This window comes from Durotheca rogersii (assembly GCF_024521655.1).
Source record: "Durotheca rogersii strain YMJ 92031201 chromosome Unknown GGS23scaffold_1, whole genome shotgun sequence".
NCBI classification, from domain to species: Eukaryota; Fungi; Ascomycota; class Sordariomycetes; order Xylariales; family Xylariaceae; genus Durotheca; species Durotheca rogersii.
This window is the reverse complement of record NW_026251232.1, coordinates 237,263-260,371: the sequence shown is the minus strand read 5'-3', so window position 1 is coordinate 260,371 and position 23,109 is coordinate 237,263. Positions and strand designations below refer to the sequence as shown.

The window sequence follows — 23,109 nt, the reverse complement described above, 5'->3', positions numbered from 1 at the left end:
CGTTTGCCGCTTCTCCACTCCCAAGAGAGGGACATGAATCTCCTTCTCGCCCCCCATATCCCGCACCCGCCCTTTCATTGTTTACTATCTTGAATTTTCAAAATCGCGAAATTAGTGGGAAAAGAGTGCCTATTCATACGACGATTCTTGTCGCCCCTTTGGCTGCCCCGGCCCGGTTGTCCCAGCGAACGCTGATATGCTGCTCTGTGCCGTCAGCTGGTACGAGTTCCTAAATAGGCAATCCACGTGTCCAGCTATTGGCTGTCGGCCTCTCCCACCAGCCACTGCGCCGAGACAACCCGCCCCCGAGCTCTGCTACCTCTCCCCGTCTAAGTCCACACTCACTATGAGACAGCTATGGCACGGTGTTGATCATCTCTGTCAGACCTACCTACACCGTAGCGTTCGCGCATGCCGCTACTATAGAGCTACCCGGCCATTGCAGATGCCTACAGGTACATTCTTGCGTTCACCGCCTCATCGCCGCCTATTTCACCGCAACGTAGATTCCCGTCGTCGTAGTAGGTTTACGTGCCACGCATACGTCGCGAAGGCGGTGCCAAGTTGAAACTTTTCGCCGGAACGGCATCTCACATTTTATTCCCGTATTCCCCTAACTTCATTCCCGTATATACAAACTAGGTTTTGGGTTCATGGTAACTTTAAACAGAGAAGTAAACAGCATTCTTAGCCACTTTTTTTTTCTTCAGCCTTCGTGTTTCTCGGTGGCACTCCGTCGAGCGCGGTGGGAAACTCTGGCCCGCTTAGAAGTTGTAGGTCGATCCGATAGGACCAAACTTGAAGTTGCTGTAGGTAACCTTGGCGTCCTTGAACTTCTCACGGACAATTGTGGGCGTGCTGCCGTTGACGTCGCACTCGCCGCGGGGGACGCCAGGCTCCGACGGGTCCCGGTCGAGCGGGTACCTCTGTCCGTCGAGCCAGAGCATGTTGGAATAGCCCTGCGAGAGTGTGTTAGGACGGGGTTGCTCGCGCCGAGAGGGTTTCACTTACGTCGTCCCAGACGGACAACACCAGAACCATGGGCGTGCCCGTAGCCTTACCCATCTGCGACAGGCCTCCAAGCTCCTGGAATCGCTTGTTGTCCTTGAAGATATTCTTGGAAGCCTCTGTCAAGACACGCCAAGAGTCAGCGCCGCACGTCTCCTCGCGCCACCTTCGAAAGAAAACCTACCGCAAAACTCAGAATCGATCGTGCTCCCGCCGCTGACGTACTTCGAGCCCGGGACGTCAATCTTCCTGCCATCCTGGATGAAGTACTGCGACAGGCTGTTGAGGGTGGTGCCGGAGCCGTGGAACCGAGTGACGACGGTAAACTTCCTGCTGGTGTCCACCGTCTTGCCCTTGCCGTAGAAGTCGGTATTGCCGTGGCGGAACGGGTTCAAGTCGCAGCCGTCGGGATCGCAGGTCCCCGCGTACCTGTCACCGGAGTAGGTGCCGCCGCAGTCGGACGTCTGGCAGACGAAATATCCCTCCTGCTGGCAAGGGTGGGGCGTCAAGGCGAAAGACATGCTGTTGGCCTCCCACAGATCCATCTCGGCACAGCAGGCTCCCGCGTTACCGACTCCCGTGTTCGCGTCCGTGGACGACGGCTCCCATCCTTCTACGTTGCCCTAGCGGCGCAGAGACGGGGTCAGATACGGTAAGAAGGTGGACATTGCCAATATCCGGGCCTGACTTACCTTGCCGCCAACCCACTTGAGGTCGCGAGCGCACTGCGAGTCGCAGTACCCGGTGCCGTACTTGGCGCCGGCCTTGTTGGTCGGGTAGCGGGCCTTGCCTCCGTCCTCGTCCATGGATACAAAGTAGACGGCGCCGTTGAGGCCACAGCCGAGGTCGGCGTTCTCGACGTCGAACGCGATCTCGTTTCCGTTGGTGGTGAACATCTGGTACTTTTCGGCGCCATTCATGAGGTACAGACGGGAGCCGATATTGCTTCCGTACTGGTGGTCGTTACGGAACTTCATGGTCACGGCGTTGCCCGATGTCGTTACTCCGTACGTCCCGGCGTAATTAGCGCCCTCGACCGCGCAGTTCTGCGCACATTGTTCGTTGTTCGGGCAGGCCGTCCTATTCCAGTCGTTGCCGTCGTAGCAGTTCTGGTAGCCGCCGACAACGTGCGTCCACCTCCAGTTGGAGTCGATGACCAACTCGCCGTTGATGGTGCTGCACTGGTTAGCCGAAGTGCACTGCTGCCAGGTGATCGCGGGGTGCGTCTCGGCATCTTGCGTGCCAATCTGCTGCGCTCGACCCAGAGCCAGCAGGCTCGTGAAAGCGACGGTGGTTGCTTTGCGATGCATCATGATAGAAAGAGAAGGCTCCCGGCTGGTGTATCAGGTAATTGTGCTGGGTTAGCGGACGAATGGATGAGAAACCTGAAGCTGGTAATCTGCTGGAACTTCAATCTCGAGGAAGCCCATGGTCGTAGGCCCCCTTTTATTCCCAATCTTGCCCAAGCCCTACGTCTGCGGCGATATCGCAAGTGGAGGTTGCCACGGGCCTAGAGAATACATCGCATCGTATAAGATCGGAAAGACGGGACTCTCTCATCCTTAACCCGGAAGCCCGAGAATCGACTAGATGGGGAAAGGATGCGCGGCTCCCTTGGTGAGTACGTAAGGAGGACTCCGGGCCTGGGGTTCTCCACGGTTTGTTGGAGCACGCGGTTCACAGGTAGGGGTAGCCGCTGAAACGACTCGAAATAGCCATGGGCCTACTTCGGAAGCGGACAGTATAGCTCAGGTCAAGATTTGACCCCGAGGTCTGCGAGCGCGCCAATGGGCTGGCCATATGGCACAGAAGAGTGAACCCACACCGGCGATGTTTGGCCGTGGCCTTCGGCCTGGACGGGCCGGTCCCACGATCCCAAGCCTTTTTAATACTCTCATGATAGAGACGTCGCGGAAGCAAAGTTGTCATGAAATCCCGGGCCTGAGACCCTTGCGGTCAAATTGACGCGCAAGGTCGAATTTCCACCAACGGCGGGCGGCCTTGGGGCGACGAAGAGCTCTCCATATTCCGGATCCCAAGACGGGCTGCGATAACGCGCCCAGCTGGCTTTACGCTTTTTCCCGCCCGCGCGCTCTTTGCCGCCGACCAAATTCCAGGCCATCAGATAAGTATGGTAAGTGTTAGTAACGATCTTAGCTTCCACGTCCGCTCGCTTTCATCTTCAGCGCAACTTCGGCGTAAGTAAGGAGGTGGAGAGGAGCAGCAGCCCCATCCTGGTTGGTGTTGTGCTCCCTCCCTCTCTCTCTCTCTCTCGACAGTACCATGCTCGATGCCCAAGACATGATTGGGGGGAATACTCCTCGTTGCCATCGTGGTATACCCTCGCAATCTTCTATCGTCAGATCTCTCCGATAGATGGATGTCCTGTCCTCCGACGTTCGACCGCGGCATTGTGCGACGCCCGGGGGCGTCCTAAACTGGCCACGATCGGCAAATCCGACAACCTGGCTCCCTCTCGCACCTTGGACACGAAGATCACCCGCGCGGCCAGCCAGACGGGCGCAGTCTGAAGCCTCGGATCCGTTCTGGCTGCGACCCCCGTGGCCAGACATGTGTAGGTAGATCGGACAATGTGCGCCTGAGTTGGTGCCCCGTAGCGGCAACGGACTTACCGCTTGCGTACACATCCAATGCAGGGAATGAACCGGATACCGTTTCCGCCTCCAAATTCATCAACCTTATCTTCTCCGGAGCTGTCGAGATGGTTGCATTCCAACGCTCCCCACACAGCCTTACCCCATCCTGCCCCTCTCCTCCTCTCCCAGTCGACCTCTCCTCACCAGCACATTCCCCACCATGGCCCATGTGATTGATCCTGCCGTCAGGTCCCAGCACCCCCCCTAACCGCGTTAGCTGCTGAACTGCCGGACCGTTCATCTCCGCGATGTGACTATCCCCCCAAAGGGAAATAAAATCGTGCCTGAGTAGGGAAGCTAGGGAGGCGGATACACCGGTGCTCAGACGAAGCTGAGCTGTCCAGCTCGTTACCGCGGTTAACCAGGAGGAGGCCTTCGCCGGCCCCAATCAAACTAGCAGGGGAAGTATGTCCGGCCGGTCCGCCCGGGCCCCGATGGGAGGAATTATCCCACGACTAAGGCCTGCGCTGGGTCTGTGCAATAAATCTATAATAGGAAGTATTCCCATCTTTCCTCCCCTCCCCATACTTAACCGGAATGCAATCCCGGGACTTTGCCTGATCGAGTGTTCACGGGAGGGATACCGTACGGTGCGAAGGCGCTGACTGGATGAGAACTGACTCAACCAGCTCGTCTTCTCACTTTCTTAGACGGCTTTGAATGGCTAGGCAGTTAGTCATGGTCTGCTGAGTGGGTAGATGAAATCAGCGCCATGAGGCGAGGTTGGAGCAGACGAGGCCACCGCGAATAGATGTTCGGAGCTGAAGTTATTACGATTGCCAAAAAGAAATCCAGCGCGCGTCACAGTAGTTCGTTCGCGAGTAAGACTTTCTTGGTTCCCCTGAGTGGCCGGGGGCACACACGGTTGACACAATATCATGGAAACGACCGCCTCGGTTCCCAGGGCCTTTTATTCCTATAGTGTTAACGAATTATCCATACAGCGTCATACAGCGTAGGTGTTATCAGTGCACAACACCCACTAGTATTTTCCAGTAGGTTCTAACCTGGAGACTCATCTGGAGGCATTTGAATCACTGGGTACGAGAGCTAATACTCATCGGACGAGGGTGGCCTCATCAATCCAAGGACTATCTCTTGCACTTACGACATCAACAAGCGGCCACATGTGCGTAAGGTCATTTTAGCCGGTGTTGGGACCCGCCTCCCAACTGCTTCGAGATGAGAGGTATATCATCACGCTCGTCCTTGGTATTTTGCGACAGTCGGTGCGTCCCCCGACCTAACGAGCGCGGGAATCATCCCCACACGGCTCCTTCTCCATATCATCAAGGAATCCCTCTAGGCGTAGGTAAGAATCGACAACGTAGGAGACCATTCCTTTCTGGGGGAAGTTCTCCTTATAGTAGCACGAGGATGGGGTGTCTGCCACCGAGCTCTTCCTCTGTATCTATCGGGATGGGAAGAGGGGATTTGACTTGACACGTACGCATCGTGTATTGCATACTTGCTCCTCTACGCAATCTCATCGTGCCGAATCTAGCTCTTGCCCAAGGGTCCTCACCGACCCTAGCAACTGGTGTCTAGCTCGCGTGGCTGATACTGATGGGGACCTCGCGTTGCCAGGAGTCAATGCCAGGCACCATTCCCTTGCCGGCAGTGACGCAGGAGTAGGGGCGGGAAACGCGGGGTGGAGGAACGCCTCAGCAGCAGCCAATCGGGTACCTAAGTTAGAGACGTGCTCGCGGGTTGACGTCGAATTGCGTGCATCGAAGGTGTGTGCGGGCGGCTAGGATCTATGGAGATCGTGTCGTCGATACTCGTAGAGGCCAGGTATTGACGCCCTCGGTGACCCCCCCGAATATTCACGCCGTATAGGTCGTCTAGGTTTGGAGAGCGTAAGGGCATGGACGGACGGAATTAGCTGGGCCATCACTACGTAGGGGGCTGCCCTCTGTAACGATGGGTTGACGACATTCGGTGTTGATGATAAGCCGTGGTAGATTAGGTCATCGTACCTATAGGTAGAGGTACCTATGTGCTTACGTAGAGGTACCCTAGTACCGCCTTAAGGGTAAGGAACTACCGTGTACCTGGTATCGTCCCCTTTGATTTCTTCTTCATCTCCGTGTTATTTTTGTGTATTTACACTCGCCTTTCCCTACCATGGCCGACAACTTCACCAGAGACTACGAGCGAGACGAAGAAGAAGAAGAAGAAGAATACGACGAAGATGAAGAAGAAGAAGACGACGAAGGCGAAGACACACGATCCGGTCCCGGCAGATGCGCAGAAGGGAACCCTAAACACGACCCCCCACCAAAATCTGCCATACACAGCTGCCTCGCCCCCTTGCTGCAGACTGGGAGGTATTCGGATTTCTCTATCCAATGCGGGGGGAGGCAATTTAACGTCCACCGGGCCATCGTCTGCACCCAGTCGCCCTTTTTCGACGTGGCCTGTAGCCGCGGCCTCGACGTATGCTGATCGCCCATCGCCACCCTGAGCACCTGGAAGAGAATCTGACTCCGCGAGCTAGGGAATTAACGACGGTGTAGTCCATCTACCAGGCGAAGATCCCGCCATCCTGGAGAAGGTTCTGCAGTTCCTGTATTCGGGATACTATTCCGACGACAAGTATCCGGAAAACATATACACCGAGGCAGCCGCGGTACCCTGGCCCGATCCGGCCGGCGACGGTCATAATGACGGTAGTGGCGCCCGTTACACGAGTGAGACCCTGCAAAACCCCGTCGGCTTGTTGACGTCCCTTCGTGTCTACCTTATGGCTGCCAAATTTGACATGCCCGCACTCCAGAAACTCTCCCGCCGGCGATTCGTTAGCACGGCGAGGGACCACTGGGACCACTATGAACAGTTCCCCTCCCTGGTAGAGGAGCTCTTTGACCGGACCATGCCGGGTGATTCCCTACGAGATTACGTGTGTAGTCTCATCGCCAGCCAGTACTCCACCAACGCCAAAGTGAGGGCCAAGATGAGACCGACAATGGAAAGGTATAATGAGTTGTCGATCGGCATATTAGATCAGCTAGTAGCACATCGTACGAAGTCGACGAGCGGGTAACCATCGAGGGCTTCGGCGAGGGTCGGTCGGCAGACGTCGACGAGAAACTCTTCCAGTTGCTGCAGGTCGACGCGGACGTCGTGAAGTGTGAGAGTGGGGAGGTGGTGCGAATTTTGCAGCGCCTAGGTAGGTCAAGTGAAATCGCCGCGCCACGGGCATTTTGTATCTATCCTCCTCCGGAAATATAGCTGTGCTAACGATCAATGTCGTTCAAGATCCGGCAAAACTCAAGCAAAACCCCCCAAAGCTGTTCGACGGTGGCTTCAGGTCCATCGCGGTCGCCTTCGCTCATTCCTATGTCTTTCCTAGCCACGAGCGCCTTGTCGCCGAAATTGCGCGCGCCGTCGGATTCACCTTTTGATCACTATTTTCTGACATTGGTTCTGCTATCAATCCTGCCGTAGAGGATTGAGCGCTACTACAGATGTTTACCTTAACCCCCATACGCGGCGTTATATCAATGGTTTCCGCCGTGGCTTCGAAGGAGCCCGAGAAGGCGCCCATCCTACGAGATGGGACTTTATGACAAGCGACGGGGGTTTGTCCAGCTGGGTTAGGTATAGTGAAGAGAATCCCGAATTCGTGGTCCAACTGCTAACATCGGCACTGCTTCCGGTTTCTCTAGCATCAAAGCAATCTTGAGCTGACTGGCTGGGGGTTATGTTGGATTCTCAAGGACATTGTTCCCGGAAGACGATAAATGCCCGGTGATAGGGCTTTTGGTGGGAACCTCTTTCAATAGGTACAATCTCTTAATGGATGGCCATCTCAAGCGAAGCTAGGGCGGCATAAGTACCGACGTATCTCGATTTGGAGGGTTGTTCAAGCACCAATTTGAGAAAACCATTGCTGGGGTAACTCTGCAACCCTTCGGGTAGACGTCAATACTATACCTATCCGCCGGAGGAGGCTATATCCTCTCGTATAGAAATGACGGCCTCGCGAGCAATTCGATGCGCCCGGATGCCGAGGAATCGTGGGAGGAGCGTGCAGTCATCATGTCATTCAAGCCCCTATCGGAATGGAGGCGGGGGGGTCACACAAAGTTATTCGCGAGTAACCCGGTTCGGTCAGCGTATGGAAAGAGACGCAGGAAGGCCAATGACAAAAGAGAAGGGCGACGATATATGACTCTTGATGCAGTCCGATAGGCGATGAATAATTGGGATTGGCTACTGTACCGCACTCCTCACGATTTGGTTCATCTAGTTACATTATGTCAAGGTCCTGTAGCAAAGAATCCCCTTTTTTTGTTGAACTTTGCGCGGACGGCGGAAAAGTTTATCTAGTCACTACATCCGTCCTAAGTCCGCAGCGTGCTTAGGCAAAAAGCTTCTATCTGGTCTTGAAATAAAATAAATTTAGCCCTTGGTAGTTACTTCACTCCACTTCAAACTTACTGGTTATTTGAAAGACACTATATCGGGATTAGACTTTTATTTAGAGGGTGTTTACCAGGTCGTCTGGGTTCATGGATGACGATCTTCCTCGGGCGGGATAAGAATCGACGGCAGTACGCGCTAGGTACCTTTACTCTGTCGAAGTACGGGTAAGAGGCTCTAGGTAGGGATTTGGCAACTTACCTGCTAACGCCGTGTGGACTCCCCATAAATACATCCGCAGACCATTGGGAAGTATAGGGGCTCTTGGGGTCCGTCGGGCTGGAATCATCCCGGGGCGGACCACGAGTGGGAGTGCGACTAGATGTCGAATTAGCTGGGTATCGTTTCGAGGTAAGGTTCTGGACTTGCCTTGGCTTTACGGTACCGTTGTTGCTGCTTGCCGGCATGGTGAATAGATTAGGTTTTTTTATCCCTCTGTACTTGTCTTCGAAGAGTTGAGTTGCCTTTTTTGTAGCCTTTGGAGATCCGATTGAATCTTAGGATGTGATGCTAACGGATATATATATATATATTTGTGTATTTTCTTCGAGACGGGAATGGGGGATTAAACAATGCTATTCATCCCCCCCCCAGCTGCCTTTCGGGCCAAAGACCTATGTCTGCATCTTTGTCGCATTCTAGATAATAATTCCTAGCAGCCAGGGGTGTTTGCGCCAAACGCGATAGCTTTAAGAGCTGCTGCACGACGCATCGAGGTACAATAAAGAAAAGGATGGAGGACCGTTTAATTGTATGCGAAATGCGCGGAACCAGCTGGACAATGATGTGCGTTTTGGCTGGCTCGCTTCCTGTGATCCATCCTACGATACTAAGCAATCTTGATACTAGTATGCGAATCTTTAGAAAGCTGAACCTATGCCTGAACTGATCAATTAAGATATCTAGTAGTTACCGACTACTGTTGATTGGCTGCTTATTTATATCAACTGGATTCAGGTGAATATTAGCCGCCGGTTTTGCAGTGAATATTGGCTTGTCTCCTAAGGTGAATAGCGCAGTTCAATAGGACAGTGAATAGGGTAGCGGGGATCCACAATGCAACAATGTCTACGAGCATGTCCTTCTGGGAACATGTCTAGGCTTTCTTTGTACCTGCCTACCCCTGAAGGCGGGGCAATTAAGGGGGAGCAAAGCGACTTGTTGCTTTGCTACGTCATTTGTAGGGAATGCTCCTGGGGTCAAGTCAAAGGTGTCCGGGAGGCTGAGAGGTGCCTACAAGTACCTAACTAGGTACCTCCTAGGTAGGTAAGTGAGGTAGGTTGGTGAGGTAGGTGTAGGTACCTACCTTCACAGGCAGAGGTACCCATCCAATTGTTCGGGGAATCGCGTCAGGTAGATGTACCCGGGTATTTATAGGCACATTACATATAAGGGTGCCTACCTACCTAGGTAGGTACGCTTAATGCACCTTACTACCTGTATTTAGGGTCCCTGTCTCCACCGTAAATTTGAGGTACCTAGGTACATGATGCAGTTGGTACCCTCGCGGTACGGACTACACCCGTGGATGTACCTATCTACCCACCTACCTAGGTACCTATGCTGGTACGCAGCGCCGCCTCATGTAGGTTGGGAATGCGGCCGTGCCACACGCAGCAGGTGCCTGTTCGGTTCGGTACAGGTCACCGGAGTCGAAGCGGTCCGTTGGCCTTCCCGGATTACTCATACCATAGACCTGCCTATGACTCCAAAGCATCGTATCGTCTTGCCCTCGCCGATAGTGGGTGGCTATTTAGAGCCACCCCCCACCCACCACCGACCCAGATTCCAGAAGCATCCCATAATATCAATGCACCCTTCGCGAATCTTGGATTGGCGGTCGACATGACCAGCAAGGGCACCAAACAGCTGCCGCATGAGCGGCGGAGAGGAGAAGCAGTACGCGCCCCCGCCGACGCCGTTCCAACCCTAATACGTGCCCAGTCTACCGCAGCTCTAACTTTTCTCACTGTGCCCGCCCGTCCAGGCCCTGAGCGACTTCGCCGAGTTCGTCGAGAAGCAGCAGGCCCTGCGTTATCCCGACTCCAAGCTCGCGACCGCCGCGGCCGGGCCCGACTCTGTCGAGCAGCACGACGAGCTCGACATCCTCGACTCGCTAAATCTCGACGACGCCCAGCCTCAGGTCCCGCTGCGCCACCTCCTCCTGGCTGGAACCGACGACGCCACGGCCCAGGAGAAGCTCGCCGAATATGTCACCGGCCGTCTTCTCGAGGGACACGGCGAAGCCGTAGTTGATCTGGGATTCGAGCACAGCGGCGAGTCGATGCGCCTTACTCGCCCCGAATGGGACGTTGCCTTGGATCATCTGAGAAAAACTGCGAAAACCGCCAATGCCGACTGCGACATCCTCCTCACGAGAAACGTCGGCGGCGATGCTGAGGCCGAGTCGATTGCCGCGGCTGGGAGCCAGGGCAAAGGCACCGACTGCACGGGCAAGATACTGATACGGCGCGCCCCCTCCTCGATCGAAGAAGTTATCGAGACGAGGATTGCCGTGGTTGGCAATGGTGAGTGACCGCTCGCGCTAGTCGTCGGAGAGGCCCCGAAAACTGAACCTCGGATGTAGTCGATGCTGGGAAAAGCTCCATGCTCGGCGTCCTGGTCAAAGGCGACCTCGACGACGGGCGGGGTAAGGCGCGCGTGAATCTCTTCCGCCACAAGCACGAGGTCGAGACCGGGAGGACGAGTTCCGTCGGTATGGAGATCATGGGTTTCGACACCATGGGAAAGGTCATAACAGCTGACACTCCTGGCAGTGAGTTGACGTACATGCGGCAGTGCACGTACCTGTGTATAGCTTCGTTCTACTCACGACATTGAAGGGAAACTCTCGTGGGAAGAGATCGGCAAGCGCAGCGCCAAAGTCATCGGCTTCACCGACTTGGCTGGCCACGAACGCTACTTGCGGACCACGGTCTTTGGCCTCTTGTCCAGCAGCCCCAACTATTGCCTCCTTATGGTGGCGGCCAACAACGGCCTGGTCGGCATGAGTAAAGAGCATCTCGGTATCGCCTTGGCGCTTAATGTCCCCATCATGGTGGTGGTTACCAAGATTGATATCTGCCCGCCGAACATCCTCGAGCAAACTATCGGGCAAATTACCAAAATCCTCAAGTCTCCAGCGGCGCGGAAGTTACCGGTACTCATCCGCAACCGCGAGGTATGTATCGATACCGCAACCCAGTTTGTTAGCCAGCGAATCTGTCCCATATTTCAAGTTTCCAACGTCACCGGAGAGAACCTGGACCTCGTACGCACGTTCCTCAACATCCTGCCGCACCACGGTCGATACAACTCGGATGCCCCCTTCGAATTCCACGTCAACGACACCTTTTCCGTCCCCTTTGTCGGCACCGTAGTCAGCGGCATCGTCAAGTCCGGCGTGATACATTCGGGAGACAACGTGCTGATCGGGCCCGATTCTCTTGGGCAGTTCGTCTCAACTAGCGTCCGCTCCATCGAGCGGAAACGAATCGCCGTGCCGGCAGCGTCTGCGGGCCAATCCGCCAGCTTCGCGTTGAGAAAGATTCGCCGAAAAGACGTGAGAAAAGGGATGGTGGTCCTGCCCAAGGTCGAAGGGCAACCGCCCCCCAAGGTCTATCGTGAGTTTGTGGCAGAGGTTCTGATTCTTTCTCACGCTACTACTATCCAAACCAAATACCAGGCGATGCTCCACGTCGGATCGGTCGCCCAGACGTGTGCAATCATCGACGTCGACCGCCCGTTCATCCGAACCGGCGATCGCGCAACCGTAGCCTTCCAGTTTGTTCAACGTCCGGAGTATCTGGCCCCTGGCGACCGACTCCTGTTCCGCGAAGGGCGTACTAAGGGACTGGGCATTGTGAAGTCGGTCGGCTACGATCCCCGAAACCCGTTGATGCCACGTCAGGCAGATAGCGGGGCCGCCCAAGCCAACGAGGATAAGGATATTGGGGGATCGGCCGAGGGAAAGAGTGCTCCCTCGACCGGCGCAAGAGTTGACGCCCAGGGTCAGCGGCCGATAGGGAGGCGTTGATACGAGATTTTCCGCGCCTCCAGGCTCGTGCATCATGCACGGGACGGATTTAAGGGAGCCCTATGCAGTGTTATTCCCACGCGGTATGTAGCATCTGCCACTGCCTCGCGAGATTCGCGGACGGAAAAGTCTCCGAGTGAAGCTGACGATCTTGGTCATCTGGAGGGGCATAGACGGGTTTCTAATCCGTCCCTCCACCACCCTTTTCCGCCTACCCCGAAATACATCGGTGGTTCTCTCACAAATCCCGTCGTCCTTTTCGCAGCATCGGGGAGCGAACAACTAGCATCCGGCTTTGGCATTTCGTACCGGCTGCTATCGCCACAGCCGTCAGATATATCGGTAGAAAGAACGCGAGAACGCGGGTTCTTGACCAGGGTTCCTTCGGGTTTGCATAACGGGCGCGCGGCATTCGGTGGGCCTTGATCCCACCACCATCTTGTAATCGGTTCTAGAGTTTTCTTGGCTTTCTTATACCATGTCACCGCCTTGTTCTAGGCACTCCACGCGGCGGCGTAATAGACATCTATATTCATTCCTAAAGCTCCGTCTTCGTGGATTGTTTTTATTAATCGCTTATTTCAGGTTCCCGTTCGACGACGATGATGACCTGTCTGCCTGCCGACATCCAGCTGCCTCTGAGCGACGCGCCGACGTGAGGAATAACTAACGTCAACCTCTCGGACATATTGGATGGGTGGCGGTTGGGTGATCGGTCGTGGCAGTGATCTGCAGCGAGGCAGACTTGCTGGCCCCAGAGTGCTGCGGATCGGACTCTTCGAAGACCCCGCCTAAGCGTCCTAGCAACGACGAGGCCCGACCATCGACATGCAGCTCATCCCGGGCCAGCAACAGGTAGAATCAATGTTTCATAATAGTCGGTGCTCATGACGACAGGGCCCGCCCGTCCGCGCGTGGTGGTAGCAGCGCGGCCGGAAAAGTGATTTATCTCATACCTACCTGTCTAGGGGACGAACATACGGAGCCGAACTGCCAATTGCGTACCGGAACGGCAGCGAGCCGGGATCTGGTAGAGTCGAAACGTGCAGGCAGGGTATCCTCGCCACCGTCGCAGATGGGACTGCCGGGGTGTTCTCCTACGCCTAGAGAAAGCAAGCAGGCAAGCAGGCGGGCAGGCAGCCAGGTGGGTGGTAGCGTCGGGAGGGGAAACTGGCAAAAGGGGGCCGGCCAAGGTACTACGTTGCGTGGGCACACGACGCATTCATGCTTCTGCGTTCTATTGGCCCGAGACTTTCGAGTCCGGATCGGTTTACCATGCACGACACACTGCCGGCTCTCCCCTCCGCTAGGGATGGGACGGAAAACGCGATGGCTCGGCCGATGAATCGCTCGGCATAGCGGCGTCAGGGCTTGCTACTCGGCGTTTAGTCTGGGGAACAGACGAGACACGAAATACTCATACGAGCGTCCCATGCCTCGTCACATCGCATGGCGTAGCCAAGGGAGGATGACCAGGCCCGCCTGGCAAGGTTCGCAATGGGCGTCTGTAAGAGAGAGGGAGCGGGGGTTTCGCCCCTAGTGCGCCTCTACACAATGAGCATATAATAATGAGCGTAGCCCGGAATTTTACGTGCTCGGAATGTTGAATCGCAAGCTTCTCACACTCGTCTCATATATGCCAGTCGAGAGAAATCATGATTTCCTACCATCTCAACTCCGATATGGCACCCCTTTACCTGGGCAGCACATCGAGCATGCTGCTGCTAGGAATCTCGCTTGCAAGTCACTCACTCATACACGATGATGTCCTTAGGGTGTTCCGTAAAGGGGTCTTCTCGCTAACGGTGTGCTGTCTCCCTAGGTGGCCGTGTACATCGCGGGCGTCAGTTTCTACAGGATCTTCCTGCACCCCCTTCGCGCGTACCCCGGGCCTGTCTTGTGGCGTATTACCAGTATCCCGCGATCATATTACCTTATGACCGGGGAACTCGCCTTCATAGTAGCCGAGTTTCACGCCAAGTATGGGACTGCCGTTCGGATAGCGCCAGACGAGCTTATATACAACGACCCGCAAGCATGGAAGGACATCTACAGTCACCGCACCGCCGGTGCCGCCGAGTTTTCTAAACATGAGAGTGAGCAGCACATCTACAAGCTTCCCCTCAGTATACTGTAGCCACCCGGCATGCCACGTGCTATACGGGTACACGCGCATCTATGTGCATGGCCTCGGTGTAGTCAGACAACAGCTAACCGCGATCCCACGGTTACAAGGAGGGTACAATCTGTCGTCCCACATACCTACCTCCATCATCAACAGCGACCGGGAGGAGCACTCGCTGCTGCGGAGGCAGCTGTCGCACGGGTTCTCGGATAAGTCGATGCGAGAACAGGAGCCGATTATCGGGGCCTACGTAGACCTGCTAATCCAGCGATTGTACGAGAACTCGAAAGGCGGTACGGCACCACTCAACATGCGGGAGTGGTACAACTGGACGACGTTCGACGTTATCGGAGACCTCGGTTTCGGCTCGTCGTTCGACCTGCTTCGCGAATCGGCCTACCACCCCTGGATCCTGCTCATCACCAGCACGATCCGCGAGAACGCCATCTTCCAGGCGCTCAATCACCTCGGCTTGCAGCCCATCCTCGGCCTGCTGCACAGCTGGGGCCTCATGCCTAAGAACGACGAGCACATGGCGCTCGTCCGCGCGAAGCTCAAGCAGCGCATGGAGCTTGGCGTCGAGAGGCCCGATATCATCGAGGGCCTGATTCGGAAGCAGAACGACTTAGTAAGTTCGATCTGCCTCTTGTGTTAGCAAGCTCTTCCCACACCGCGGCGGATTTGGCTAACGTGTCCGCCCGCCTCGGCTGCCTCAGCACATCGGATTCGAAAAGTTGAGCGTCAACGCGAGCTTGATCCTTCTCGCCGGCTCGGAAACCACTGCGACGCTGCTTTGCGGCGCTACGTTCCTGTTGCTTACTAACCCGGACAAGCTGGCGAAGCTGACCGAGGAGGTCCGCTCAGCTTTTAACAGCGACGACGAAATCACTCTAACCTCGGTTGGCAAGTTGACATAGTAAGTCCCGGCATCTCCCCGTACCCGTCATCTCTCTCTCTCTCTCTCTCTCTCTCTCTCTCTCTCTCTGTGGCACCTCTCCCTCACGTAGTCGAGGGAAGGTTCTCCTATCTCTCTCTGTGCGACTCCGTGGGTAGGGCCAGCAGCTAACGCCCACCAACACAGTATGCTTGCAGTCCTCAACGAGTCGCTTCGGCGATACCCTCCAGCGGCCGCCGAACTACCGCGGAAGGCCCCCAAAGGCGGCGCCACCGTTATCGGCAAGTTCGTACCGGAGGACGTAAGTCTTGACCTCCCTCCCCTTCCCCCCCCCCCCCTTGCCTCTCATTTTCCTTTTCGGGCCACGGTCTGATCCGCGAGGTTTCGGGGTGAGGGTGAGCGAGTAGCAACCAATACTAACCCGACTGGGGGACGATGAAGACGGCGGTGGCGGTGTGGCAGTGGCCCATTAACCACAACCCGAACTGGTGGAAAGACCCAATGACGTTCGCTCCGGAGCGCTGGCTCGACGACCCGCGGTACAAAGGCGACCGCCTCGACGCGATGCAACCGTTCAGCGTCGGGCCGCGGAACTGCATCGGGAGGAAGTAGGTGTTCCCCCCCCCTTTTATCCTTTTTTTTTTCTCGTCTTCCCCCACCCCCTTTCCCACGCCACATTTCGACGGCGCGCGGACGGCCGGTCAGGCACGGAAGCGACGGCTAACGTGCCACGCAGCCTCGCGTACGCGGAGATGCGCCTCATCCTAGCGCGCATCGTCTTCAACTTCGACATGAGACTCGCCGACGACAGCCGCCGCTGGTTCGACGGCCAGCGGGTGTACATCGTGTGGGAGAAGCCGATGCTAAACGTCTACATGACGCCGGCGGCTGGGAGGGAGAAGGCGAAGGCGGGCTAGCGGCGGCTCGGCGGCAGGCGACGGTCGCGCATTGCGGCGGGTCACCCCCCCAGTTAGGCTGGGAACGCGGCACGAGTAGGAGAGGGCGGGGACGGCTTGGGGTGGCTGGGGAATGGTCGAGGGACCAGACCCGGAATTGCTGGCTCTTCTCGCTCTCTTTCTTCCCGCCCTCTCGACTGTCCTCTTTATTTTTTCTTCTTTTCGTTAGGTAGCCCTCGCCTCTAGCGTGCCTGTCCTTTCAGCAGATTGCAGGACGTACGGGCACTGGGATGGGGGCTAAGTAGGTAGGGGGGAGGCGCAGGTCAACTCAGGTAGGTGTCTAGCGAGCTGGAATCAAATCGGACTTTTTTTCTCTCTCTCGTATCGACCGCAGGGCGTGCGTACGTAGCTAGCTTGCTCTTGTCCACGATGCCAGTATGAGACGGATGGGGGCGACGCCTACCATTCGCAGAAGCTAGCACCCGCCGAAGTCGACTGGCAAGGAAATGCTAGGTAGCCATTATCAAGTGCCTAGAACAGGAGCTAAGGAACTGCGAGAAATTCACCATCTCAACTGATTATAAACACCTCGACCCGCCCTCGAGCTGCCCCCCGAGCCCAGTAAATTACCCGAGCTACGCTGCCGCCACCTAACTGCTGAACCTAAGGCAAGCCTAGTCCGGTTTATTACTGCGCTAACGCACTTGAACGACCGGTACGTAGGTACCTTCCTACCCTCCCGACGCCAAGCCAGAGGTGGCAAAGTTCCCGTTGTCGACAACCCTCTCGCTGTACTCACACTTACCTACTACGCTATCTTCTATATCCTCTGGGTATATATAATATTACGACGTCGTGTCGCGGGCCAAGCGTCTGGCGCCCGTGGCTCCGGCCGATCCGTCTCCAACCAACCCCTCCCTCGTCCGCGTGGGTATCCCAATCGGATGGTCTGGATCTCTCATCTCGTTGTCGCGGTACTACTCGCATCCAGTGCTATTTCCCACGCCGTCCGCATCGCTTGCCAGGTCTAGGCTTGTATCTACCTACGTCGCGCGTTATACCCCCCCCCCCCGGACTCGTGGAGGTCGCGCAAGGCTGCAGCCCAGGGTCGTAATGCCAACCACGAAGGCCACCTCGCTACGCTGCGCGACATCGACACGCACACCCGACTCTCCCGGCTCTACCGTCGCTACCGAGTCTCCCCCCCCCCCCTCCCTCCTCCCCTCGCCCTCGCCCCTCGAGGAACCTTGGGGACGGGTAGCACGGCCCCGCTGGCGACTAAGCTCTCGACCCGGCGTCGGAACGCGGCGCGCCCCCTACGTAAGGCGGGCGGGGGAATGGCAACGTAGGTATCCAAGAGGTGGCACAAGGTGAGACCGATCGTTCCACAGGCACGCTCTCCGGGACAGGACTGCGATCCGCCTGGCTGGTTGGCGGGCTGGCCCATCGTCGATTGGCGCCGAGGGAGAGGCAGAGAGAGGCGTCGTGTCGCGGTCGGATCGTGCGACCGCGTCGAGTTCTGCTTGGGTAGGGATAGACATGGCGGGTCGCACCGTGTGCCATTTGCTGCAGGCGCTCGCCCCGGTCTGCTGCTTATTCTGCAGGTCGGGTCAAATCCGACCCATTGACATTGACGTAGACATGTGCCCTGTTTCGGAGGAACCCGGCCCAGGAGACCGATGCCAATCCCAACGCGTACCTACGCGAGTTTCCCCTTGTGCTGTGTACCTACGCACATAGCGCCGTATTCCCGCTTGTCGTCGAGTTATACTGACAGGTGTTCTGAGTATGGGTCCATATCGCCAGACGACGCCGATGCTAGGTGCCTATATTTATTAGGTAGGTAGTAGGTATCTAGGTAGCTTAAGACACATTCTGGCCACCTCGCCGCTACCATCCCATCTGCTAGCATTGCGTACCTAGGTGCAGATACATGCTACCAACAATTACCTACATTCCTCCTCTTTCACATGTCCTCCTGTCATCTTCCTCTTCCGCCTCCGCTCCCCTCCTGTGCAAAATGGCAATGGAGTGTACGTGTGCCGTATCCCTAGGTAGGTCAATGGCTTGATGTCTTTGCTAGGTATCTTGAATGCCAGATTCGGCAGGTAGCCCTCTCACGAATTTCTTTTCAATATTCTCTCGCCTTGCCAGTCGCAACCCCCGCCTCGGGCCTGATCCCCGATTCGACGCCGTCCCAGGATGGACGATACTTAACCACGACCTCCCCTTTCTGCGTTCAGCGCCCGGTTCGCCAGAGCGTCCGCCCCCTTGTTACTCTTGCGGGGCACGTGCCAGAACTTGACGTTTAGTGCGCCCAAGTCGTCGTAGTACATCTCGTCGATCGTCTTATAGAGGCGGCGCAGCGTCTCGAAGTGCTGGACGGGGGACCGATCGGTCCGGCGGCCCCCGTTCCTGACCCAGCTGCTGATCCACAGCGTCATGACCTTGACCAGGTACTCCGAGTCGCTCACGATGCGGAACTCCTGTAGCGTCAAGTCGGCGACCGCGATCTCCCGCAAGATTTTTAGGGCCTGCGCCAGGGCCTCGATCTCGGCCCGAGAGCTCGTCTGCGGCAAGTCTGCGGCGACGCGGCCGTGGGCGTTGTAACGTGAGCTTGGTCCGAAGTACACGCCCCAGCCGGCGCGGGCCGTGGGGCGACCGTTGTCACGGCAGGCACCGTCGATGCAGACGACGGCGGTCATGGGGTCCGGCTGGACGGCGCCGGTGCGCGGGTGCACGTAGAGCAGCTGCGATAAGTCTTTGGCGCTGTTGAAGGTCACGAGCTGCGAGGGAGGGATCAGGCGGTGCATGACGCTCAGTTCCGGGACGAAGAGCCGCTCGATGGGCTCGTTGAACTCATCCACCGGACCGGAAAAGCCTGCGGGGCCTGGGTAGTACCATGGCAGACATACTGCGCCGCTAGACGTTGAGGAGGGGCCGTCCGCGTCGCGGCGGTCGCGGCTCTCTCGCGTATAGGCGCCGGCGGGACGCTCGATTGCGGTGTGATACGGGCGCTGCGAGACGGATTCGACGGGCGGAGACAGAGAGGAGAGAAGAGGAGAGGGGAGGAGTTTAAGGAGAAGAGGGCGTAAAGGACGACGAGAAAGGGGAAAAGGCAGAACAGAAGCAGCTGTCGACAAGGAAGGCGGCATCGAAGATGGCGAGGAGGACAATGACCACCCGACACACACAGGCTGCGACGGCCACCGGAAGGTTACGGGTGTCACGATGATGCCAGCGGGCGGGACGGCGGAGGCGGCGGAGGCGGAAGAGGCGGCGATGTTCCCTCGTATCGCTAGCAACAGGCACGTCGTGCCGATGTGGCCTGCGGAGAGACGAGGAGGGTACGGAGTCGCATAGCTACATCTGGGGAAAAAACCCCCATTTTGGGGTAGGATTCCCCATTTTTAATGTCTAGACTGACGTTCCAATAAAATGGGGTATCCATCTTAATACATGTTACCGTTAGCGTAATATCATAGCTATAGGAATTTATATATTTAATTATAGGAGTTATTCTAATAGTAATTAAAGATAGGTAGCAACTGAAGAAAGGTAGGCAGTAACTGAAGGTAGTTACAATTGAATGTAGGTATTAATCGAAGGCAGGTATAAATTAAAGGCAGTTGCGATTAAAGGTACGATCGAAGGTAGGAGAAGGTTACGACGAATAAGTACGTACCTTCTAATATGGAGGGTAGGGAGGTACGAACCTACAATTGCTCAATTGAATATACACCTATCAAAAGAATCGTTTTTTTTCCCAGATGTAGCTATGCGACTCCGTACCCTAGTGATCCTCCTAATGCCTATGAGTAGGTCAACGGTTCATCAGGTCCAGCATTCAAAAAGATTCGCATACCAGTTGATTCCTAGGTCACTGGTAATATCTCGGGATCGCAGGAAGCGGATCGGCCGACAAGCGCATGTTTGCTCGTGTAGGCACGGCCTGCGCCGAGAGCAAAAAGGAGGCGGGAGGCGGTGAAGAATGATCTTGCCGATTCGTGCACTGACAGTGGGCTGAAGTCTAAAAAAATACCTCCTAGTAATAAGAGGAGATGGCCATCTCGTCGTGTCTCATTCCATACCTACCTACTTAGGTACTCAAGGCGCCTCTTACGCAATGTCCAATTTGTCTATCGGGACCCAAGGTACGGATGGCGAGCAGGTCTCTGAGACGCTACGAGGTACTTGAGCCAACTAGTTCGAGGCATTCTACCTGAAGAGGTATTTATTCATGATTCAAACTCTGGTTGATCATGAGTCTGGGTGCATTTTTGAAGGTCGTCGAGGAGTGAGGAGTGGATGTAGGTAATGGATCTTTTTTGAAAAAAAAAACAAAAAATCAACTACCTTAGGTACCTACCTATACTACAGGTAGGTACACCTAGGTACGTTAGGTAGGTAGGGGGAGATGAGCTAAGTGGCGAAGACTACCAAGTAGCGCTATTAGGAATCGAACCTATCCTTCGTTAAGTAACCTACTGATCTGGGGGTACTTTGTATTTTGCTCGAGTAACCTTCCCTATCGACCCTAAATTCGTGGGGGGCGTTTTTAGCGAGACCCCTTCCGCCCAGGGCCCCACCCCCGGCCCCAGAAAAAGGAGCGCGAGAGCGAGAAAGAAACCGTCTTCCCACCCCCTCCTCCCCCAGACTGCCCGTCCCGCTAATATTCTGCTGCATGGAGTATTACTGTGGTGCGGTGCGTTGGTGGATTCCTGTGGTATACATACTACTGTAGTATATCACTTTAGCGAAGGCGGTCGAGGGCGGTGGAGAGTGGGGAAGCCCGGGGAAAGGGGAAGGCAAATGCGGGGAGGCGAACAGGCCGAGCCGACAGACGCAAAAGACAGGTACCCAATAGGCGCCAATGAAAATGTATCGACGGTGCCGGTCGGCGTCGACCTGAGACCGAGAGCCAGAACCACTGGAAGCAAGAATAAACTGTGTGACATTCTTGGTCGAGAACAGGCGCCAATGCATCTCCCTAGTGTATACACAACCCAGCCGAACCCCCCATCCGTCCCTTCTCCCACCACCGCGTCCGGTCCCATGCCTCGCACAATGATCAAAATATACAGGTTACAGGTACAAGGTAGGCGGGACGGCAAGCAGCACCCGTAGATGTGTGTGTGTGTGTCTGTGTCTGTGTGAACCCCCACGCCATATCCCGTCCTCTGTCTCGTCTTTTTTCCGCCTAGGCTCTGGCCGCCATCCGCGGCAGCTCTCCTCATTTGCTCGTGTCGACGACGTAGCGGCCCGCGATCTTCCCGGCCTCCATCAGGTCGAACACCTCCTGCAGCTGGCTGAGCCCTACCACCTTGTACGGCGCCTTGATGAGGCCGCGGCGGAAGAAGTCGATGGCCTCGGCCGTGTCTTGCCGGTTGCCCACGTAGCTGCCCTTGATGTTGATCATCCGTACCACCGTGTCGAACACGGGCGCCTTCAAGAACGCGTTCGCCGGCAGGCCCACGCACACGATCGTCCCGCGACTTCGCACGTACTCGCTGGCCTGCTGGAACGGGCCCTCGCTGACAGCGAGCAGGAGTACCGCGTGCGGGCCGAAGCCGTCTGGCGTCGCCGCCTTAACCTCCTGCACCAGGTTCTTGGAGGTGCTGAAGTCGATGTACGTGCCGGCGCCGAGCTCCTTGCACATCTTGCCCTTCTCCTCACCGCCGTCGATGGCGATGGCGTGCAGGCCCATGGCCTTGGCGTACTGGATAGCTAAGCTGCCGAGACCACCTCCGGCACCGACGATGGCGACCTGCTGCCCCGGCCGCGCCCCCGACTCCTTCAACGCCTTGTACACGGTCAGACCGGCGCACAGGATGGGCGAGACGGCCTCGAGGCTACACTCCTTGGGGATCCTCGCCACGTGCGCGGCCTTGCCGATGGCGTATTGCTGGAAGCTGCCGTCCACCGTATAGCCAGACAGTAGCGGGGTCGGGCAGAGGGACTCGTCCGACTGCTGGCAGAAGGAGCAGCTGAGACACGAGCCGTTGAGCCACTTAATGCCGACGTGGTCTCCGATCTCAACGTCCTTCACAAGCTCGCCGCGGGCCACAACGATACCCGCGCCCTCGTGGCCGCCGACCAGCGGAATCTTGGTAGGCAACGGCCAGTCGCCCTTCATGGCGTGGAGATCGGTGTGGCAGACGCCCGAGTACTTGATGTTGACGAGGACCTCGTCAGGGCCCGGCTGAGCAACGGGGATCTTCTTGTAATGAACAGCTGGTCAACGTCAGTTACGGTGACCCCGGATAGCCTGTTATAGCTACGCGTCTACGAACACGCGGTGGGAAGATAGGGAAAGAAGATGAAGGATGGGACCACTCACGTCCTCCGGTCTGCTCAATAACCTGGGCCCATTGTTCTTTCGGAATGGTGGCAGCCATGACGAATGATTTGCTATCAAGCGTTGTAAACGATATATAAGGAGCTAAGGTTTAACGGAATGGGTGGATAGCAATGGCGAAGACCTCTGTTCGGTTGGTTCGAGAAGAATGAAGTTGAGAAGATTTTCGGACGGGGGAGCATCCTCGTTATATACCTACGACTTCCATCGTAGCCATCAAGGCTTCATCTGCGGCGGGAGGGGGTTCAGAGAGAGCTAAGGCAAAGGGCCGATCGACTCCGATTCCACAGGCAGAGATAGAGAGCTCAAGACCACACAACCCCTACACATTGACACCTACCTATGACGCGGTAACGACGTATCGCTCGCTACATTCCCCAACAGGCAGTTTTGCGGATTGTGGATGTACGTACGCACATAAACTCCCGGTTTCGCTATGCTGGCCGGGGAAGCACCGGCGCCATCTAGCTCGAGTAAACAGGGGGAATACGTATCCAAGGCTAACTCGCGGCGCATCCACCTTCGCATGGAGCATCTGGAGATCGCGCCCGTCCGACTGTGTTCTGGCGTGGGGACAGCGATACGCACTACGTCACGTTACCCCTCTCGCGACGCCGGACGACCGTAGCGCCGTCGCAAGGAGAAAGACGAGAGAGGAGGAAGAGGAGAAGGGGGGAGGGAGAGAATACTGGGTCTGTGGACGATG

At 56.4% G+C, this 23,109-nt stretch overlaps 6 protein-coding genes across 6 annotated transcripts; 3 read left to right on the top strand and 3 right to left on the bottom strand.

Annotated features, from left to right (window-relative positions):
* Positions 1 to 443: 443 nt before the first annotated feature.
* Positions 444 to 2,603, bottom strand: GGS23DRAFT_1308 (glycoside hydrolase family 7 protein). Its single transcript, XM_051511165.1, has 4 exons — positions 1,701 to 2,603; positions 1,193 to 1,631; positions 1,012 to 1,127; positions 444 to 959 (listed from the first exon to the last, which is right to left on the bottom strand). Exons 1-4 carry the CDS (start codon positions 2,319 to 2,321, stop codon positions 765 to 767), a joined length of 1,371 nt encoding a protein of 456 aa, XP_051376620.1. The 5' UTR covers positions 2,322 to 2,603; the 3' UTR covers positions 444 to 764.
* Positions 2,604 to 5,688: 3,085 nt separating this feature from the next.
* Positions 5,689 to 6,814, top strand: GGS23DRAFT_1228 (uncharacterized protein). The gene is made up of 2 exons (XM_051511098.1): positions 5,689 to 6,104; positions 6,166 to 6,814. Exons 1-2 carry the CDS (start codon positions 5,793 to 5,795, stop codon positions 6,709 to 6,711), a joined length of 858 nt encoding a protein of 285 aa, XP_051376619.1. The 5' UTR covers positions 5,689 to 5,792; the 3' UTR covers positions 6,712 to 6,814.
* A 3,124-nt stretch (positions 6,815 to 9,938) lies between these two features.
* Positions 9,939 to 12,129, top strand: GGS23DRAFT_601912 (P-loop containing nucleoside triphosphate hydrolase protein; the record flags this gene model as incomplete). The annotated part of the gene is made up of 4 exons (XM_051519247.1): positions 9,939 to 9,992; positions 10,081 to 10,621; positions 10,681 to 10,869; positions 10,937 to 12,129. The coding sequence occupies 4 exons, from the start codon at positions 9,939 to 9,941 to the stop codon at positions 12,127 to 12,129; spliced, it is 1,977 nt and encodes a 658-aa protein (XP_051376618.1).
* A 1,439-nt stretch (positions 12,130 to 13,568) lies between these two features.
* Positions 13,569 to 16,337, top strand: GGS23DRAFT_1078 (cytochrome P450). The gene is made up of 7 exons (XM_051510973.1): positions 13,569 to 13,868; positions 13,952 to 14,225; positions 14,365 to 14,882; positions 14,971 to 15,170; positions 15,336 to 15,450; positions 15,591 to 15,757; positions 15,886 to 16,337. The coding sequence occupies exons 1-7, from the start codon at positions 13,785 to 13,787 to the stop codon at positions 16,064 to 16,066; spliced, it is 1,539 nt and encodes a 512-aa protein (XP_051376617.1). The 5' UTR covers positions 13,569 to 13,784; the 3' UTR covers positions 16,067 to 16,337.
* Positions 16,338 to 17,844: 1,507 nt separating this feature from the next.
* On the bottom strand, positions 17,845 to 19,502 carry GGS23DRAFT_543089 (ribonuclease H-like domain-containing protein). The gene has a single exon (XM_051514829.1). The coding sequence runs from the start codon at positions 19,198 to 19,200 to the stop codon at positions 18,259 to 18,261; it is 942 nt and encodes a 313-aa protein (XP_051376616.1). The 5' UTR covers positions 19,201 to 19,502; the 3' UTR covers positions 17,845 to 18,258.
* Positions 19,503 to 21,225: 1,723 nt separating this feature from the next.
* Positions 21,226 to 22,626, bottom strand: GGS23DRAFT_1005 (dehydrogenase-like protein). The gene is made up of 2 exons (XM_051510929.1): positions 22,386 to 22,626; positions 21,226 to 22,279 (listed from the first exon to the last, which is right to left on the bottom strand). Exons 1-2 carry the CDS (start codon positions 22,441 to 22,443, stop codon positions 21,279 to 21,281), a joined length of 1,059 nt encoding a protein of 352 aa, XP_051376615.1. The 5' UTR covers positions 22,444 to 22,626; the 3' UTR covers positions 21,226 to 21,278.
* Positions 22,627 to 23,109: the final 483 nt, after the last annotated feature.

What these genes read in the sequence shown, in the direction of transcription:
- GGS23DRAFT_543089 (XM_051514829.1), bottom strand. Translation starts at nt 19,200, where the DNA reads ATGCCGCCTTCCTTGTCGACAGCTGCTTCTGTTCTGCCTTTTCCCCTT.
- GGS23DRAFT_1078 (XM_051510973.1), top strand. Translation starts at nt 13,785, where the DNA reads ATGATTTCCTACCATCTCAACTCCGATATGGCACCCCTTTACCTGGGC. An exon ending in CGAGTTTTCTAAACATGAGA is followed by an intron (nt 14,226 to 14,364) that starts GTGAGCAGCACA and finishes CACGGTTACAAG; the next exon opens with GAGGGTACAATCTGTCGTCC. An exon ending in CGGAACTGCATCGGGAGGAA is followed by an intron (nt 15,758 to 15,885) that starts GTAGGTGTTCCC and finishes CGTGCCACGCAG; the next exon opens with CCTCGCGTACGCGGAGATGC.
- GGS23DRAFT_1005 (XM_051510929.1), bottom strand. Translation starts at nt 22,443, where the DNA reads ATGGCTGCCACCATTCCGAAAGAACAATGGGCCCAGGTTATTGAGCAG. An exon ending in TATTGAGCAGACCGGAGGAC is followed by an intron (nt 22,280 to 22,385) that starts GTGAGTGGTCCC and finishes GACGTTGACCAG; the next exon opens with CTGTTCATTACAAGAAGATC.
- GGS23DRAFT_1308 (XM_051511165.1), bottom strand. Translation starts at nt 2,321, where the DNA reads ATGATGCATCGCAAAGCAACCACCGTCGCTTTCACGAGCCTGCTGGCT. An exon ending in TCAAGTGGGTTGGCGGCAAG is followed by an intron (nt 1,632 to 1,700) that starts GTAAGTCAGGCC and finishes CTGCGCCGCTAG; the next exon opens with GGCAACGTAGAAGGATGGGA. An exon ending in TGTTGTCCGTCTGGGACGAC is followed by an intron (nt 960 to 1,011) that starts GTAAGTGAAACC and finishes ACACTCTCGCAG; the next exon opens with GGCTATTCCAACATGCTCTG.
- GGS23DRAFT_1228 (XM_051511098.1), top strand. Translation starts at nt 5,793, where the DNA reads ATGGCCGACAACTTCACCAGAGACTACGAGCGAGACGAAGAAGAAGAA. An exon ending in CCTGTAGCCGCGGCCTCGAC is followed by an intron (nt 6,105 to 6,165) that starts GTATGCTGATCG and finishes TCCGCGAGCTAG; the next exon opens with GGAATTAACGACGGTGTAGT.